Below are 18,373 nucleotides of genomic sequence, written 5' to 3'. Positions count from 1 at the left end.
ATGCCTGAGTATTCATCTCTCAGGCCCACCAGCTCTGCCATCCTGGTAACACAGAGAACATTTGTCACGCCCCGTCCAGTGACCCACCCTTCTCTGTGCCTTCCATGCCTCGGGAGTGGGCAGGGCCTTCCTCGGCGCCGCTTCATGCAGCCACCCCTTTTCCTACCACTGCTAATTTTTTTCTTGTTAATTTTTATGATCGCTGCTGAGAACAAATACAAAAGAAAGGTAGAGACAGGCTTCAGATTTTTCTCATTGCATGTTTTCATTTTTAATTAAATAAGTCAAGTAAGCCATCAAGTGATGGGTTCACATTCTGTTCTGCAAAGCAGACCCTGATTGGCAGTGGCCGCCAGCTCTCTGAAGGGTAGCCCCTGCGTTTCCAGGAGACGGCAGATTGTTGCCACAGCAAGGACATCTGGGACACTGATGGCAAGGGGCCTGGGAGCTACGTGGCTGAACAGAAGGTGCTGCATGCTGCACATACACACGTGCGGACACTTATGTCCACACACGGCCATGCAGGGGGTGTCCTGTATCACGTGGCCATGAAATATGACACATGGCTGAGGTCTTGGCAAATGACAGAGTTTGCAGGAGAGCCAGGCAAACTTGGCCTAGAACACACAACACAGATGAGAGGGTGACTTCAGGGGTGCCCAGCTCAAGCCCAGAGTCTGAGGAAGCAGGGTACTTGGGTCATTTTTTACTTCCCAAACAAAATACCTGGTCTATAATACGAGCTGGGCCCGTGAGGATGGCACTGTTCTTGAAAACATCTAACTAATTTGTCCCCCACGCACGGTTGTGGAATGACAAAGGACAGGAGAACAAAGGATCTTGAAGCTCTTAAGATATCTGAAGTTGCCCACTCTGCTTGTCCTTTTGAGGTAAAGAGCAACTTGCTTTATTCCTAAAACCGCCAGCAGTGGGAGGCCATGTGGCTGCAATCAGGAAACCCTGGGCCCTCTCCATCCCGTCTGGTTGGACCATGTCCCAGGAATTTTCATGAGCAAACCCATCAACTCGGATTTCAGAGGATGCGCCTTCTTTCAGTTTGTACAGATTGACGAGACCCACTTGGCTTCACAGGCTTCTGCTCACCCCCTCATCCCCACCCTCCCCTGAGCACTCCCGGCCTCAGGATCTGTCCCTCTGAGACCTGCCTTTGCTTTCAGCCTTTGGGGATGGGAGTGAGGGGACCGCCTTGGGGACACAGCCATCCAGTCTTCTGCTCCTGTCCTTTATAATCCAGGGCTATCAAGGGGCAGGCCCTGTGGTCAATTAAAACAGGCCCTAGTGCCAGAGAGGGCACCCAGGACTGAAAGAGACCTTCAGGGTCAGGACCAGACCGACTGATGCTTACAGCTCCTGTCTGCTGTCCAGGCCAAGTGGCCACCTTCCGGGACAGGGATCCCCTGACTTCCTGCCAGAACCCGTTCCATCATCGGACAGACGGCAGAGGTGGCAGGAAAGACGCATTGTGATGGGTTGCGTGGGAGCGCTCTGCTCTTGGGGGTTCGCTTAGCAAGCTGCCCCATGACACCAGCCTCGGGCACTAGCTCCCAGGCTGAGGGTGCTGGCAGACAGGGAGTAAACTCTTCATCAAACATTTCTTTTTATGTTCGTTTAGTTAGCTATTTTCAAGTGTGTGTATCATATAAAGAGACACAAGGGTAGAATCTGTGTCTCTCTCAGCCTTAGCAACCACGTGGTGAGGACCTGCAGAGGCAGCTACAGGGCTCACACCTGCTGCTGCTTTGCTCTTTGTGGGGACTCAGGAATCCTGCCCCCCCCCACCCCCACTACTCCTGAAGATCCCCCGTGGCCTCATCTGCTCCAAGGTTTACAAAGAAGGCCCAGAGGAGAAGCCAGGAATGGGCAGCGGTGGCGACAGCCTGTGGGTGTTGGACACTGCCCTGTCTCACAGAGGTCTGGACTGTTCTGAACTATTTATATAAGCCAGACTAAAGAGGTCTTCATTAAGAAAGAGAAAATGAGTAAACGCTCATTGCTGAACAGGCCTCTTATTCCAGGAAGCTGGCGGCCCGTGGAGGTGAGGCCGCAGCTGCTCCCTCTGTCTCCAGGCAGGTGGGTGCTGTGCAGGGGACGGCTCCTGGTGGAGCCAGCAAGAGCAGAGAAACAGGGCTGGCCTCGCTGGAAACGGAGGCACTAGTCCCCAGCTGGACCACCTTCCTAGGCCCAGCTCCATGCTGAAAACCCCACATGCATGTCTCCAACTAGGTCCCGCGGAGCGAGAAGTCGGTAGTCACCCCGCCCCGCTGCCCCGTCCTTCCCCAAACCCCGAGGGTTCTCAGGGCATTGCTGAGCCCCAAGGAGACACTTGCTTGAGTTGTGTCCTGTTTCAGACCCCTGGGCAAAGGTAATACAGCAGAAAGGGACTTCTTGGTGCATCTTCAACTCAAAAGGAGGAAACCAAGGAATCTCCTTAAACAACAGCCTGGGCCATCGCGACTCCTGCACCTTGGTCCTGTCCTCTTGTATTCTGAATCGTCTTCGAGTGTCCTTGTGTGTATGGAATGAGTGAATGGTCTCTATTATTGCTGTTTCGTTTTTCTTGATTTGGGTACAGCTTTGAGTCCCTGCAAATAATAAGGTATTTCTGTCTCTTCTTTTTCACAAAATAAATAAATAAAGTCAACTTGTAGTGTACAAATTGTCAATGTCCTGAGAAGTCCCAAAGGTCCATTCTCGGTACTGTCCTCTGAGCTCAGGGCTGGAGGCCTTGGCCCTGGAAGCATAGGAAGGAAGAAGTCCGCTGTCCACACTCAGAGGCCCCAGGAAGAGCCCTAGACGGAAGCGCTTGCCCACCCATCCACCCAGGTGGGGAACAGTGGAGGGAGGAGCTAGGGAAGAACAGCCAGCACTTCTGGGCCCGCCAGAAACATCCTAGTCCCACTCAGCCCCAGGGTCAAGGTTTCAGAGTTGGAGTCCCTTTGGACCCCAAATTAGAGGCAGCTCCCTGTACAACTTACTTTTGGACTGGAAAACCTAGAGTGAAGACTTGAATGGCTGAAGCCCACGGTGATGTAGACCCAGCAGCTCAAATATGCTGATTATAGCAGATCCCACAAGATGGCCACGGTCTTCAAATTTTCAAACTGCAGCTTCCAGCCAGGACACATGTCTCCCCTCTCCAGGGCAACACCAGGACTTGGATCCTGTATTTCCCTGGCATCCATAATACTCAAACCAAAACTCAGCCCCCTGGGTTGGACAATAGGACAGATATGACATAGAGGTTGTCCAGGAAATCAGAAACAGCCCTTAATAAGCTGTTGCAGCTCCCTGCAAGTTCTGAGGTGGTACTGAGTTCTGCTCCCCAGTTTTGGGTGGGAATAGGGAAAGACTTCTACTTTGGGGACACCTGCTGCTTGGTCATAGGCCCCCGACCCCCCAGGAAACATGTTAGGGCCTGAGAGAGATTTTCAAATCTGGCCTCTTCTCAGGGAGGGGCTGAGGGCTGCTAATTTCTGCTGCTTCTGGACATTCAGTGAAGAACGCCGGTGGCTTCTGAGATTCGTTCCACACGCAGTTCAAACAGAAAAGCCCGTGGAACACTGGGGGCTGCCATGGCCACCTAGGCTCTGATCCTTCTAGGGGAGGCTCCTCCCCATCCTCCTCTGGCAGAAGCCAGAATGCTCCCCGCTGGTCCTCCCAGACCCCCAGCCCCTCAAGCACAGACTGCTTCCAAGTGGCACTTCTGCAGAAACAAAACCGAAAACACAGCCACAAAACGAGACACCAAACCATAAATAACTTAAAAAAAACCCCAAATAAAACATCCAGCCTGAGTTGAGCAATGCTTTTCCCAGAGCCCTAAAAGAGCAGTTTCAGACACTAACCACGTAACCAGGGCAACCAACCACGTGGCTGACCTCTGTCCCCTGTCTTCTCAGGGGAGGGGTTATCCTGATGTGACTTCTCCCCCAAGAGTACTCTGTATGTTCTTCTGGGCCCTGCCCCACAGAGGCCTGGCTGGAAATGGCAGGACCCACGAGCTGCCTTTTGCCTCTGGGGACCACAGCTGCTTCTGCCAGTCAGGCCTGAGACAGCCTTCAAACATGGACATGCTCTTGGGGAGCCAGCCAAGCGGGGGTGGGCCTTTGGGCTGCAGTCACGTGAGGTGAGGGTCAGCCGCACCATCTCCACACATGCCGCCTGCCAGCAGTGAGGACGGGAGGGGGCCAGAGGAGGGAGCCGTGAAAATCCAAGGCAGTTCTGTATCCACCGCTCAGTCCCAAACCCGGCCAGGGAACGGGGTCATGGCCGGTGACCACGTTTTCTTCTCCTGCCCCCAAGCAATTCCAAAATGCAATTAAAGGCTCCTCTTTAGGTATGTGATACAAATAAACCCTGTAGGCATAAAGCAAAGGGGAAGCTTGTCTGTGTATCAATAGGTGTGTGGATTTGTGTCTTTATGATGTTTTTCTGTCTGTGTACGTGGTGTGTGTGTAGGCATTGGTCTTTATATGTGTGAGTGTTTTGTAGCTCTATACATGACTGATTTCATTAGGAAACAGCACAGCTATCCCATTTATGAAAATACTGACTCGTTCTTGGTTGGTAAGCCCCCAATGCCATCCTCTGGCACCCTGGGCTATCCCGGTCCCTCCTCAGAGACCAAGCTAGATTCCACACTGGATTGAGTAGAAATACAGACACTGAAAGGCTAACACTCAGGGCAGCAGGAGATCCGACTGTGACTGGTCAGTGCCCACTGCCCCTTCTGGTTGTTAAATATTTGGACTCTGGGCCACAGGCTCCCAGTACTTATGTGTGTTTCATGTATGTTTCTGGATGAGTGTGAACGAGGAAGGCTTATCAACAGGCCCGGGCCTGCCTGGACCTGCTCAGGAGACCGCAGCCCCTTAAGTCTGAGCTTGCTGGCCCTCAAGGGGCCCAGGCACTGTCCTGTTCTCAGCGAGAAGCCCCAGGCCCGTGGCCACGGTGGGGAAGCTAGCAGGCTAGGGGCCTACTTCTACAGCAGAGGGGCTACATGGTCACGCACGGCTCCCGCCCACCCTCCGCGAGGGCCGCCGTCTCACTGCTGGCCTGGGGTGAGCAAGGCAGGGCAGGACTTTCACAAGGAGGGCTGCTCGCAGCCCCAGGCCCCCTACGTGACCCAGAAGGTGCCACGCTCCTCCAGCAGGCTGACAGAGCGGTTGGTGAGGGAGGCGGCATCCTGCACCAACTTGTAGCCAAAGAGGCGCATGGCAGGAGCACAGGCGGCCTGCACCACCTGCGCCAGCTTGAAGGGCATGCTGAAGCGCCACTTCTCAAACTGCTCCGAGGAGTTCTTCTGTGTGGAGTAGATACCGCTGCTGTCCCGGGCCGCCTGGGTGTTCTTCTGGATCCAGTCTTCCACCTGCGGGGTCAGGGGGATGCCTGCAAAGTGGTACATCTCCCGGGCCTTCTGCAGGGGCCTGCGGGCCACGTCCTCGTAGCGCACCAGCATGTAGCGGCCCCGCAGCCAGGCTGGCTGCCTCAGGCCCAGCTCCGCCGATAGGCGGATGCTCTCACAGTTCCCCCTCAGCCGCTGCACCTCCTCCTCTCTCAGGCGGTCCTGTCCCTCTGCCAGCCACTTCTTCCAGGTCTCATACTTGCCGGCAAAGGCCACCATGCGGGAGGCCAGCACGGCCCGGGGGTCACGCACCAGCTGGATGACACGCAGGTCCAGCCGGGGGTCCTCGGCCAGCGGCTGCAGGAACTCCAGCTGTCGGATGCGCACGGCCTTGAGGGCCATGTGCTCCTTGCGGCGGCAAGCCTCGGCGGCCAGCGTCACGTTGAGGGGGCCACAGCGGCGGTTCTTGCAGTGGTACTTCTCAAAGACCTTCTTGACAAAGGGAGTACAGACAGGGTCCTCACAGAGGGAGCGGCTGGAGCCCCGGCGGAACATGTACTGAGTCAGGTGGTCCTCGGGCAGGGGGCTGATGAAATGCTCCAGGACGTACAGGTCGCACAGGAAGAGCTGCTTGAGCACGTCACGGTAGACCAGGGCCGAGCCTGCGGCATTGGCGCCTCCCGGCTCGAAGGACACCGTGCGCTCGATGTGCCACAGCGGCTCGAAGAGGTAGAAGATGTTGCCCTGCTGGTTGAAGAACTCGCCCACGAACGAGGAGCCGGTGCGCGTGGTGGCCATGAGGAGCACATGGCGCCGGGGCTGGGCCAGGGCGGGCCTGGGCGGCTGCCCCTCCTCCTCCCCCTCGGCCTCCTCTGCTGGCTCCACACCCAGCTGCAGACTGAGGTTTCGCAGGCGGCTCTGCAGCTGCGTGAAGGCTGAATCAAGCTCACTCAGGGACAAGAGGGACGCGTTCTCAGCCAAGGCCAGGGCTGGGTCGGTGCTATTGGCATCTACCAGGGATTGGGGGATCTGCTTCAGCTTGTCCGAGACCCTGTGAGGACGGAGGGAGAGTGGGGTCAGTGGCTGATTGGGGACTCCATCCCCTGTGCATCCCTGTGCGACCTGAAGCAGCCTCCTGGGCTGACCACCCCCAGGCTGCCTTAGTTGGGTTTCCCCAGAAGCAGACTTTGAGGCAAGGGTCTCAGTGTAGGGAATTCACCTGGGATACAGTCACGGGAAGAGCTGGTAGAGGGATAGGAAGCGAGGAGGAGAAGAATGGAGGTCCACAAAGGGTGAGCAGGCTACCCTGTGGGCAAGTTGATCCAACGGGGGCACCCTGGAGACAGTGTGGAAGGCGCCCCAGTATTCTCTCACCCAAGGGGTGTGAAGGTCCCAGCAGCCGTGGCTGAGGGCTGCTCCCAGAGGCATTTAGTTACTCCTGGCTAGCCAGCGTGCACGTGGAGAGAACCTTCTCAGGTGGAGAGTGGCAGGGGCCTGCAGTGGGACTGGAACAGTCCATGCTGACAAACCCAGGCAGGGCCCCGAAACAGTGCTTGCTACACAGCCCAACTCCTAACCTACTCATGGCGGTTGATGCTTTCTTGCAGGGGTTGTGCCTGGGAGTGCAGGTCTAAGAAATCTTTCTATGTCTAGCAGGTCCTCTAGCAGGGCCACTGCACACAGCAGTACACTGCCAACTCTAGGGGGCAGCATTCCCAGTGTAGCTTATGTGAGTGCACACCCCTGGAGTTGAGCAAGACACAACCTGGGCAGCTGCACGTGGCAGCCCTGCCCACCAGGGTATCTGTACCAGGACCCTGACTTTCCATGGGCTCACTCTCATTCATGACTTCAGATTGTTAATGCAAGGCATCATCCTAGGTCAGGGAGTTAATTAATAATAACCACAGTCAGCAAGTACTGGACACCAACTATGTGCCAGGCACTGGGCTAAATGCTTTTATATTTTCTCATTTAATCTTTACAACAAGGCAGGCCCATCATTAGCCACATTTTACAGAAGAGGAACTTCAGACAGAAAAGTAAAGTAATTTGTCTAAGCTGTCACAGCTAGAAAGGGCCAGAATCAGGATTCCAACCCAGGCTGCCTGAGTCCAGACCCAGGTCTCACCACTGTGCAGTCATGAGGACGTGTACATGATCTACTGCCTGGACACAGCAGGGGCCTGAGGATTATGGGTTGAAGGACTGCCTGTGCAGGTCCACAGAGAGCCCTGCAGCTGCCTCTCTGCACCCCCACTGCCCCCCGCATCCCTCACCTCGATATGATTTTATTTTCCTTTTCAATGAAGACAAAAACCACCACCACAAAAACCAGGAAAAGGGCATATTTGCTCCTCATCCTCAGGCTGTGCAGAAAGTCCCGGCAGTCCTGGGGCAAAGCAAGGCCTTTCTCCATGGGGAAGGGTGGGGCCGCGGGCGCTCAGCTCAAGGGCATCCCTTAGGACCCGGCTCGTCGTCTTCAGGTCGGGGATGGCCTGGTCCTGTGGAGAGACAGGTGGTCAAGGACACCCTTGTCAGTAGATAAGAACGAACAAGAGCTTTTCCACCAGACTTTTGAGGATGCTGGCCCTGCTTATCGGCCAGAACCCCAGACCCACTCTCCCAATGGACTCTGCCCCAGAGAGAGCTGAAATCAGGTCACTTAAAATGCTAATGAACTCTGATTCATCTATGCCACCTCCATCAATTTATCCTTTGACTTCACACATGACTCAAAGGCAAGTATATGGAAAAGAACGTGCCTTGCACTATAAATGTTTGCAACAACAAAAGACTGCAAACACCTAAATTACAAATGATCCATGCAATAGATTATCATGCAGACACAAAGAATAACGAGCTGGATCGACAAATGTTGATGTGAATAATCTACTATATACTTAGTAATTATGTGTATATATACATAAAAGCAAGCTGCAGGCACAAGGGGTTTCTTAACCTCAGCACTAATGACATTTTGGACCAGATAATTCTTTGTGTGGGGCTGTCCTGTGCATTGTAGGATGTTTAACAGCATCCTTGGCCTCGACTCATTAGATGCCAGTAGCATCTCCTCTGCTCAGATGTGACAATCAAAAATGTCTCCATGGGCCAGCCTGCTGGCGCAGCAGTTAAGTTCGCATGTTCCACTTCTCGGCGGCCTGGGGTTCACCGGTTCCAATCCTGGGTGTGGACACGGCACCGCTTGGCAAAAGCCATGCTGTGGTAGGCGTCCCACGTATAAAGTAGAGGAAGATGGGCACAGATGTTAGCTCAGGGCCAGTCTTTCTCAGCAAAAAGAGGAGGATCGGCAGTAGTTAGCTCAGGGCTAATCTTCCTCAAAAAAAAAAAAAAAAAAGTCTCCAGACATTGTCAAATGTCCCCTGGGCGGGGGGAGGTGCAAAATCATCCCAGGTTGAGAATCTCTGATGCAGTATCATCCCATTTGAAAAAAAGTGCTTTTAAGTGAGAAAAAAATATAGATGCTGGATACAAATGGACTATGACTGCAGGGACACACACAGCCTCAAAAGAGAGGGAAGGGGAGGTCGGGAGAGAAGAGTTGGGGGGGGTCTTAACATTTGCTGCGTGACATTGTGGGCTGTTAGAAATTTTACCACGCGGATGTGTAAATTTTAAAAAGTTAACCAAAGGAACAAACTGACTATAGCACATGAATTCTACTAAAATCCTTCCCATGACCTTGGCCTTCAATTTCAGCTTCCTGGGGCAGCCTCCCCGGGACAGGTCAGAGCTCCCCCAGCCCCTCCACTGCACAGGCTCCCGTCAGCAGCTGAGACTCCATCATAAAGCGAGCCCACTTGTAAGGACTTGTTTAGTGCTGATCACCCCTTCGTGGGGGACGAGGAGGTTGTCTGGGCCCCTCACCACCCCTCAGCCCTGGGCCAGGCGCACAGGAGACACTCATGCACAGCTGCTGAGTGATAGAAGAGATAATGGAAGAAATTACCCTCAAAGGGAGGTGTATGTATTTTTAAAAACCAGAGCAAATACAGCATTGTCCAATGGAGCATCTTTCACTCATCCTCATCGCCACACACACACTTGTCCGCACTGCGAGCCCCAGTTTCCAGCACAACCCCCACTTGCAAAAGTCTCTCCTTTCCTCCATAAGGACCCTCATCACAGGAGACAATCTGCTCCAAGTGTGAAAAAATCTTCTTGTGACCCCGTGCAAGGCACCAGGACCATCTCTCTCTCTGGAAAACATGGATTTTCCCAAGGGAAGCAGCTGGTATTGACATCGGGAAGTGGGAGGGCAGGAATGAGGGTCCCAGGGCTGCATCCTTGTCACACAATAGAAGTGGCTTCAGGGACAGCCAGAAAATCTGTCCTTTTGGGAAAGCAGTGAGGCAAGGGTTCTGCATGTGAGGAGGCAGACGTGTACCCCGGCAGCTGAGTGGAGGTCTCCAGCCGTGCAGGGCAGAGCGGTGGTGGGGCGGCAGACAGCTCTCTCTCAGGGGGCTCTGGGGGTGCTTCCTGAGTGTGGGTGGGTGGGGAGGGGCCCAGGAGGGAAGAGGGCTGCAAGGCCAGCTCCAGAGCAAGTGGAATATTCCTGCCTCTTCCTAATTCTTCTGGGCCTTTCCCCATGCACTCATTAAACAAATATTTTCTGAGTCCCAACTGTGTGCCAGTCTCTGGTCTAGGCACTGGGGATACAGCAGTGAGCAAAGAGACAAGGTCCATGTGCTCGTGGGGCTTAAGCTCTGGTTGGAAAGGTCAGCTGGAATATTATGGGTACCTGAAGTTTACTGAGTGTTTACTATTCTGTGCCAGGTGCCATGCTAAGCACTTGATTTGCATTTCCCCATCAAATCCTCACACAAGCCCTCTTATGTAGCAACTATCCCATTCTATGGATGAGGAAACTGAGGTTGAGGGTAAGTAACTTGTCCAAGGTCCCTCCAGCAGTGGCCGTGACCACCCCTCCCAGGTTCAGGTCATTTGAGCATCTTAGTACTCCCCAGTGACCCCCACATAAGGTAGGGCTTTCCAGTTGATGGTCTGTCTGTCTCCCTTTCCCAGACTGCAAGCTCCCTGAAGTCAATACTGGCATCTAGAACGGCACCCAGCACATACCAGCTGCCCCACAAATCACTGGTGAGTGAACCTGTTGAAGCCAGTGCCTGGCTCAGTGCCTGGCAGGCTGTGGGCATGAGTTTGCAGAATGATGGGCAGGTCTGCATTCCCCATGCATCCAGTTTAGCCTGTGGTGAGGTGCGAGGCTGCCTGTCCCACTGGGAAGGTGAGACCCAACACTGGGTCTGCAGAGGTTGAAATCCTGACTTTCTGCCCTCTCGGCTCTCAGCTGAGAGTTGCCTGGGTCTGATGGTGTGAGGGAAGCAGGAGGAGCTGGGACCAGAAGTCCTGGGTTCTAGTCCTTCCTGCATGTCTACCATGCTGTGTAACCTTGTATAAGTGACTTAACCTCTCTGGACCTCAGTTTCTTCACCTGTAGTGTAAAAAGGGGCGTACCTACTGCATAAGGTTGTTGCGAGGAACAGGATCTGGTGCATGGTAAGCGTTCATTAAATACAACAGGAGAGAAAGGCAGGGTGGCAAGAGGGAGTTGCCCTCACTGTCCTCTCCCTTCTAGGTCTAACAGCTTTGGTAAGATTTAGAAGTTTAGCTGCCTCGATGACAAAGCCCCTGAGCCTTCTCCTCCCCTCCATTCCAGGCTCTGTTTCTATTTTTGAGCTGCCGTCCAGTCCCCTCACCCCCCGAACAATACCGGGTTCCTGAGAACCTTCCCGGCATTGCCCTAAAAGGAAGCAGCAAGGGCGAAAACTCTCTCCAACAGGATACACGAGGCAGGCTGCTGGCTCCCATGCCCTGGCCCGGGCAGGCTGCCCCTAGGTTCAGCTTTGGAAGCCCAGCGGGTGGATGGGTGGGCAGGGGAGAGGGGTTTAGAGGTCCCAGGGGAATGCAGGAGGTCCCCAGAGTCAGGGTCACAGGGGCCAGGAGGTCACCAGGTCGGGAGGGAAGACAGGGCTGGGATGAGGGTCACCCAGCAGAGCTCCAGGCAGAACCTGTCCCGCAGGAGGCCCTCTGCAAGAAGCGGGTGTGTGACATCCGTGACACTGGACAAACCTTCGCATTACTTCCCTCCCACACCCGTGGTGAATGGGCTCGTCCTGCCTCCCTTGCTTAGCTCATGGGAAGAATGAAAAAGCTCTTCCTTCGCTTGGCGGATGCCACCTCCCAGGGGAATACTCGATATCTTTCCTCCCCCCAACACTCGGCAATGATGCGACAGCCAAAGGAAAAGGCAGCGTCCCCCTGCTGGGATGCCAGCAGTCATGTTTCCAGGGCGGCAGGGCCAATGGTGAAGAAGGCCAGGGGCAGGTGCCAGCCCAGCTCTGCCTGGATATGGTTGGGGGAAGCGAGCAGCTGGCCCAGTTATACCCAGTGTTCAGCTCTAGCGTCCCCTCCTCTGGAGTCCTTCCCTGACCACCTACTTAACATGGATCATCTCCCCTCCCCCACCACTTCCCTTCTCAGCCTCCTGCTTTATTCATTCCTAGAAGGAAATCTACTTGAGTCACTGGGATGTCAGCTCCACGAGGAGAGCTTGTCTGTCGGCTCTGCCTCTGTAGTCCGGTGACCCGTTCTGTGGGTTCTGAGCACAGAGTAGGTGCTCCCTAAGACTCGCTGAATGAATGGATGAAGGCCTTTTGCAAAGCAGTTAACCCAGTGTGAGAGGCTTAATCAGTCTAAATTGATGGGAAATACGAAGAGGAAGAAGAAAAAGCAGCTGTTGCCTCCGTGAGTGAACCGGGTGTGCATGCTGTGAGCATGTGCTATGAGCAGAGCTATGGCTATGTGCTAGGAACTCACACTAGGAGCGCATATTATCAGTATATGCCCTGAGTGTGTATTATCAGCAAGTGCTGAGTGTGTGCTGTGGAGGTATACTATGAGCATGTCTGTGAGCGTGTGCTGTGGAGGCATACTGCGGGCATGTGCGTGAGTGTGTGCTGTGCAGGTATACTGCGGGCATGTGCGTGAGTGTGTGCTGTGCAGGTATACTGCGGGCATGTGCGTGAGTGTGTGCTGTGCAGGTATACTGCGGGCATGTGCGTGAGTGTGTGCTGTGCAGGTATACTGCGGGCATGTGCGTGAGTGTGTGCTGTGCAGGTATACTGCGGGCATGTGCGTGAGCGTGTGCTGTGCAGGTATACTGCGGGCATGTGCGTGAGTGTGTGCTGTGCAGGTATACTGCGGGCATGTGCGTGAGTGTGTGCTGTGGAGGTATACTGCGGGCATGTGCGTGAGTGTGTGCTGTGCAGGTATACTGCGGGCATGTGCGTGAGCGTGTGCTGTGCAGGTATACTGCGGGCATGTGCGTGAGTGTGTGCTGTGCAGGTATACTGCGGGCATGTGCGTGAGTGTGTGCTGTGCAGGTATACTGCGGGCATGTGCGTGAGTGTGTGCTGTGGAGGTATACTGCGGGCATGTGCGTGAGTGTGTGCTGTGCAGGTATACTGTGGACATGTGAGGGTGTCCTATGGGCAACACTTCACACTTAGGGCCTCACATACGTCAGTCTCTGAATTATCCCAGCAATCCGAGGACGCCTGATGCTTTTTTTTGAGGACGAGGAAACTGAGCCTGGGGGCTTTCAGTTCAAGTCCTCACAGCTATGTGCTAATTCGAGGAGGGCAGAAAACAGAGAAGGTGTCCAGACACACTTAGTGAGGGAACACTGCAAAGAAAGTGGCTTGTGTGCTGAGCCCCTAAACTCCAGGTGCCGGCTTCCCTATCCTGCTCTTCCTCAGGGGCCTTTCTGCTCAGGCACCCCTCGTGACCTGGTCAGGGGCCCTCACTAGACAAGTTTCCTACCTGGATGGCTCCCCGCTAGGCCCGTGGCTTCCCGGGGCCTTCCACTGAGGCCCCAGATGGATGCCGTCCACCCTTGCCTCCTGCTGGGGGAGGCGGGATCCCAGAGTCTGCTGTGAATGGAGCTCTGATAAGGGACGGGCCTTGCCAGACATTGCATCAGGCAGCAAAACTCCACTCCCCTCACTCAGGGCCAAGGGCACAGCGGGGACTGGGGCCTCAGCTGTTGCAGGCCCTGCTCACTCAGCCTTTTCTCCAGGCAGGAGGAGCTGCCCAGAGGCTGAGGGAGGGCAAGAGCTGAGATGGAGGAGGCTCCAGGGGCAGAGAGGGGAGCCGTGAAACCCATTGTGGGAAAACTCTGAACCAACCTGTGGGCTGCAGTCTTGGCGGGCTGCAAGGCTGCCCAACTGTGCCACGTTGCCAAATACCTGGGAAGGGAGACCTGGGGGTTTCTGTGAGTTGTCTGAATCCCCGGAGAGTGGAGACAGAGGCAGGGCAGGGGGAAGGAGCTCAGTGCTGGGCCTGCCTCTGTTGTATATGACCTTTGCTTGGGAAATGCAGAAGTCCATCCAGGGGCCTGTCCAGGCGAGCTTCTATTTCACATGGGGACATCAGAGATGGCTTGGGAAGGACCAAGGCCCCCCAATATCTCGAGCTTAGTGTCTGATGGGAAAGTAACTGCCCAGAGGCAGCGGATGAACCAGTGAGTGAAGGAGGAAGAGAAGGAATGCAAGAACCAGGAAGTGAATGAATGCCAACTGATGCTCCCCCATGCAGCTGGGGGCTATCATTACTCCCCAAGCACCTCACATCCCAGCCTGCAGCTTCTGGTCCCAAGAGCAAACCCATCTGTGCCCTCCTTACGGGCACGTGTCCAACCTCAGCCGAGAGAGAGCTGAAGCAGCCAAAGGCAAAGGTGTGTGTCACCTGAGCAGGAGTGGACATCCAAGAACTTGTGAGAAGCTGTGGGCCAGAGCCATGAGGTGGACCACGGGGCTGAGGGCCAGCCTGGTGTGGGAGGGGGCTGCCAGACTCTCAGGGAGCCAGCCCTGGCTGGGGCACACCCCAGCTGCCCCTCAGCCCTGTTTTGCTGTGTGGGGATGCGGGGGAGGATGTTCTCAACCCCCATGTGACACAGTCACTTCCTCGGGGCCTGCTCAGCCGTGTGAGCAACACATCCTGCCTAAACCCCAAAGCCAACAGCAGCACAAAAGACAAGGCCCCAGAGAACAGTCCCAAACCTTCCCATCAGTAAAGGCCCTTCCCATGCCAAAGCCCGGGCCCCGGGCCAGGGCGGCGCTGACCCACCGCTTCGGGTTTCACCCCACTCGCCCAGTCGGGAGCTGCAGCAGAGGCTGGCGTCCGGGATGTCCAGAACCACACAGCCCGGCAGCCTGGTGAGGAGTGTCTGGCTGGATCGGAACCGACCTGGATGTGGGCCAAGATTCATGGCCAAGGATGGGCACCCAGCCCTGGAAATCCAACATGTGAGAAACAACTTGAGTGTCTCCCAAGACTGGGCTGGATGAGTAAGTGTGGTGCTCTGGCACAATGAATGCAAGCCATGCAGGCGTTAAAAAAACTGGTGCACAGCTACAAAAATGGAATATTAAGTGATGACACTTTCATTTTATACCCTTTCGTATTCTTTGAATTTCTGACAGCAAGGCACGTGTATCACTTTAATAAGTTTTAAAACCTAATCTGAAACTTAAAAGAGAAATGTAAGATCACTTTGGAAGTGGTATGGAAAATGCGTAGCAAGAAGGCAGGACTGGAGGCTGGGAGACCAGGGAGCCCCTTCTGCAATGGTCCAGGAGAGAGGAGGGGGCCTGAGCAAGGGCTGGCAGAGGGGCAAAAAGGGAGGACAGACAACGAGAGACATTAGGAAGGTAACGCGATGCCTCCAACACTCACAACGTGGAGGAGCCTTGAGCATGGTATGCTAAGTGAAATAAGTCAGATACAAAAGGACAAATACTGCAGGATTCCTCTTATGTGAGGTTCCTAGAGGAGCCAAATTCATAGACAGAAAGTAGAAGTGTCATTTCCTGGGGTTGGGGGAGGAGGGATGCGAGGGAGTTAGCATCTAATGGGGACAGAGCATCAGTTTGGGATGATGAAAAAGTTTGGGAGATGGACGGTGGCGATGGTTGCACAACAATGTGAATGTACTTAATACCACTGAACTGGACACTTAAAAATGGTTAAAACAGTAAATTTTATGGTGTGTATATTTTCCACAGCAAAAAAATAAACAATGATGCCAAGGGGCAGAGGGAGGTAAGGGGAACAGAAGACTCTAGGAGGATCCCCAGCTCTTTCCTTGGACTCAGTCTTGTTCTCCACTGAACCCACAGCACCTGGCACATGGCAGGGCTCAATAAATATTCGTGAAGTGAATGAATGGATTCATGCACTGTTTCAAAGAGTTAGCTATGGCTTCCCGTAGGGTGGTCTTCTCTTCCTCAGTGCTAGTGAGTATTGGGCACATAGGAGACGCTTGATTGATACTCCATTGGAAAAAGAATGTTGGCAGTTATTCTCAAATAACTATGTAATAAAGTCATTTTATTGCACAGAAAGACATTTATATTATGATGTTGCACCAAATAAAGACACTCCAGTATCTAAAGAAGGATTCCATTTTGTCAAAAAATAAGGACTGAAAAGGGCTTGGAAATTTTCTTGTTCATCATTCCTCATTTTCACCTGTAGAAATTCAGGCTCAGAGAGGGGAAAGCAGACAACTGGGTGGTGACAAAACTCAAACTATGACCTAGTTTCCTGGTTTCCTGTCTCCGGACTCTCATAGCTTAGCCCACTCAGGAATCTTCGGCACAAGGATAGCAAATACATGGCATACATTCTACCCCTCAGCAGTCCTGTGCCTGGGGCAGACATTACTAATCAATCATCATCCTCTTTTCAGCTGAGACTAGATGGAGCCTCAAAAGCCTTCTCAGTGCAGTGCCAACCCAAGAGTTGGCATGTGAGATAACACCAATTTGCCCTCCCAGCTTTATAGGACCCTTAGTGGCTACCTAACAGAATTCCTCACCACCCCTTAGTTTGGCATTCTACCATCATACATCACTCTGCAATGCCAGCCCAAATTTCAAGTCTCCTCTTACCTACACCCTCTGTTCAAGCACATATGCCTTGCACATGCATCCTCCAAGCCTTTAATTTAGTCCATAAAGCTCTTTACTAAATAAAACACCACAGGTTACAATGAATGGTGAGGTTACTAAGAATAATTAAAGCATCAAAATTTGCACAAAAAATTGCTTTTTGCAAAGAACTTCAATGGATGTAAGGTTCTTATAATTCCGCCTTTCTCCCTCACTCGGCTTGTGCTTCATGAATGAGAGAGGAGGTGAAGTTACAGCGAGCCTAGGAAATTGCACAGAACCACTGCCAATCCAGTCCACACCACAGCTGGCAAAGATCTTTACGCAGCTAATTTTATATTATTACTCACATGCCTTTATGTTTTTTTTATGAAAAAGTGCCAAAATTTAAAAAGTCTTAGGGCTTCCCCACAAAATGATTTTTGGGTTTGGGGAAAATTTGGGCGAGTCCACTGGAGTGTGTCTTGAGTGTGAACATAATCTGCTGTGGGCATTACAGCAGAAAAAGGTTGAGGGCAATTGCCTAAAGAAAGCATGTAAGGGCAAATTAAAACAATACACGGGGCCATTTTTTCACATATTTGATTGAGGAACAAAACATTCTATAACGTACTGTGTGGGCGAAGTTCTGGGGAAACCAACGGGCAGACATCAAGTGCCCACATGCCTGCACCTTCCTCAGCCTTCTGGAAGCTATGTTGAGGCCATGTGACCAAGGTTTTGATCAATGGGATGCAGGTTAAAGTGATGAAAGCCACTTAGAGGCCTGGTCCTTAGATTATCCCACATATTCCTCTCGTTGTGGCGACACTGCAGGCCACATGTTCCCACTGGCTTAGTACAAGACGCAAGCAGCTCAAATCCTGAGCTGCTGCTCAGAGAGCCACCCAACTGGGATCAGATGTGATGCAAGCAAAAATAAGCCTCTTTTGTGCTAAACACGAGATCTGGGATCTCACTGTTACTGCAGCATAGCCTGTCCTGTCCTGACTGATACCTATGATTCTCTCCTAGTGTTGACAGGAGTGTCCTTTTTGAAGGACAATTTGGCAAAACCATCACAGTTTTAAATATGCACTCTTCAACCCAGCGATTCCACTTCTAGGAATAAATCTTGCAGATACACTTGCATGAGTACAACAAGGATACATACTAGAGTAAATTGTTTATAATTGCAAAAGGCTGAAAATGACCATAATGTCTGTTAATAGGCAAAAAAAAAAATACTAGTTAGATAAATGACAGTACATTTATCAGTGCAATACTCTGTAATGATTAAAAAGAGGCAGCTCTGTATGAGCTGATATGAAATGCTGTTCAAGATATGAGTGATAAAAGTAAGAGGGGAGAGTGTGTGTGGTACACTACCACCTGTGTAAAAGTCGGGGTGGATACACACACACGCTGGCACCTACTCAGAATATCTCCAGAGAAACAAGAAATCGGCAAGAATAGTTATGGGGAATTGGGAGACAGGGGTGGGAATGTGGACCTACTTTTCACTTATACCTTCTTGTACTGTTTGAATTTGTTATCATGTTTGTTTATGACCTTTCCCAAATAAAAGGAAATGGTTACAAAATAAACTGGAATAAAAAGAGTGTATGGAGTTGTGTTCCACCCACTGCCCTATTCTTAGTTGTTGCTTAAGGTTTACTTGAATGACCACGTCTAAGCTTTGTGATGAAATTAATGCAGCACAAGCAATAGGGAGCTTGACAAAGATGCTGACTGTACCAGGTTTCAGCATCTTGAACCAAAGAATGCTATTAAGCTGAAGACAGCAAATAGTGTTCACCCCATGAACCAAAGCCAATAGATTGGTATTGGTTGCCTGAAGCGCTGTGATGAGAAGAATTCTGAGGTTGTTTGTTTCCTGGGGGAAAGAAGGTGGTGGTTGATTAGTGATGTCTGCAGTGTGTATAGGATGGGGAAGAGTTGGTATGTGTGTCACATATTTGCTACTCTTACTTTAGTAGGAACAGGCTAAGGAAGGCTAGGAATCTTCTGG

General features: G+C 52.6%; 1 protein-coding gene across 3 annotated transcripts in view; it reads right to left on the bottom strand.

Annotated features, from left to right (window-relative positions):
* Window positions 1-246: 246 nt before the first annotated feature.
* Window positions 247-18,373, bottom strand: part of CHST3 (carbohydrate sulfotransferase 3) — a 38,363-nt gene continuing 20,236 nt past the window's right edge. For 2 of the 3 annotated variants that reach the window (XM_044756792.2, XM_070489794.1), the window contains exons 2-3: window positions 7,645-7,869; window positions 247-6,416 (exon numbers count right to left, since the gene is read on the bottom strand). In XM_044756792.2, the coding sequence (XP_044612727.1) occupies window positions 5,138-6,416; window positions 7,645-7,784 (1,419 nt within the window). In that variant the 5' untranslated portion in view covers window positions 7,785-7,869 and the 3' untranslated portion in view covers window positions 247-5,137. The remainder of the gene's footprint in view (window positions 6,417-7,644; window positions 7,870-18,373) is intronic. The other variant, XR_011495586.1, reaches the window with a different exon arrangement.

This window comes from Equus asinus, chromosome 2 (assembly GCF_041296235.1).
Source record: "Equus asinus isolate D_3611 breed Donkey chromosome 2, EquAss-T2T_v2, whole genome shotgun sequence".
NCBI classification, from domain to species: domain Eukaryota; kingdom Metazoa; phylum Chordata; class Mammalia; order Perissodactyla; family Equidae; genus Equus; species Equus asinus.
The sequence above is the reverse complement of the archived record's forward strand: the minus strand, read 5'-3'. Positions and strand labels throughout refer to the sequence as shown.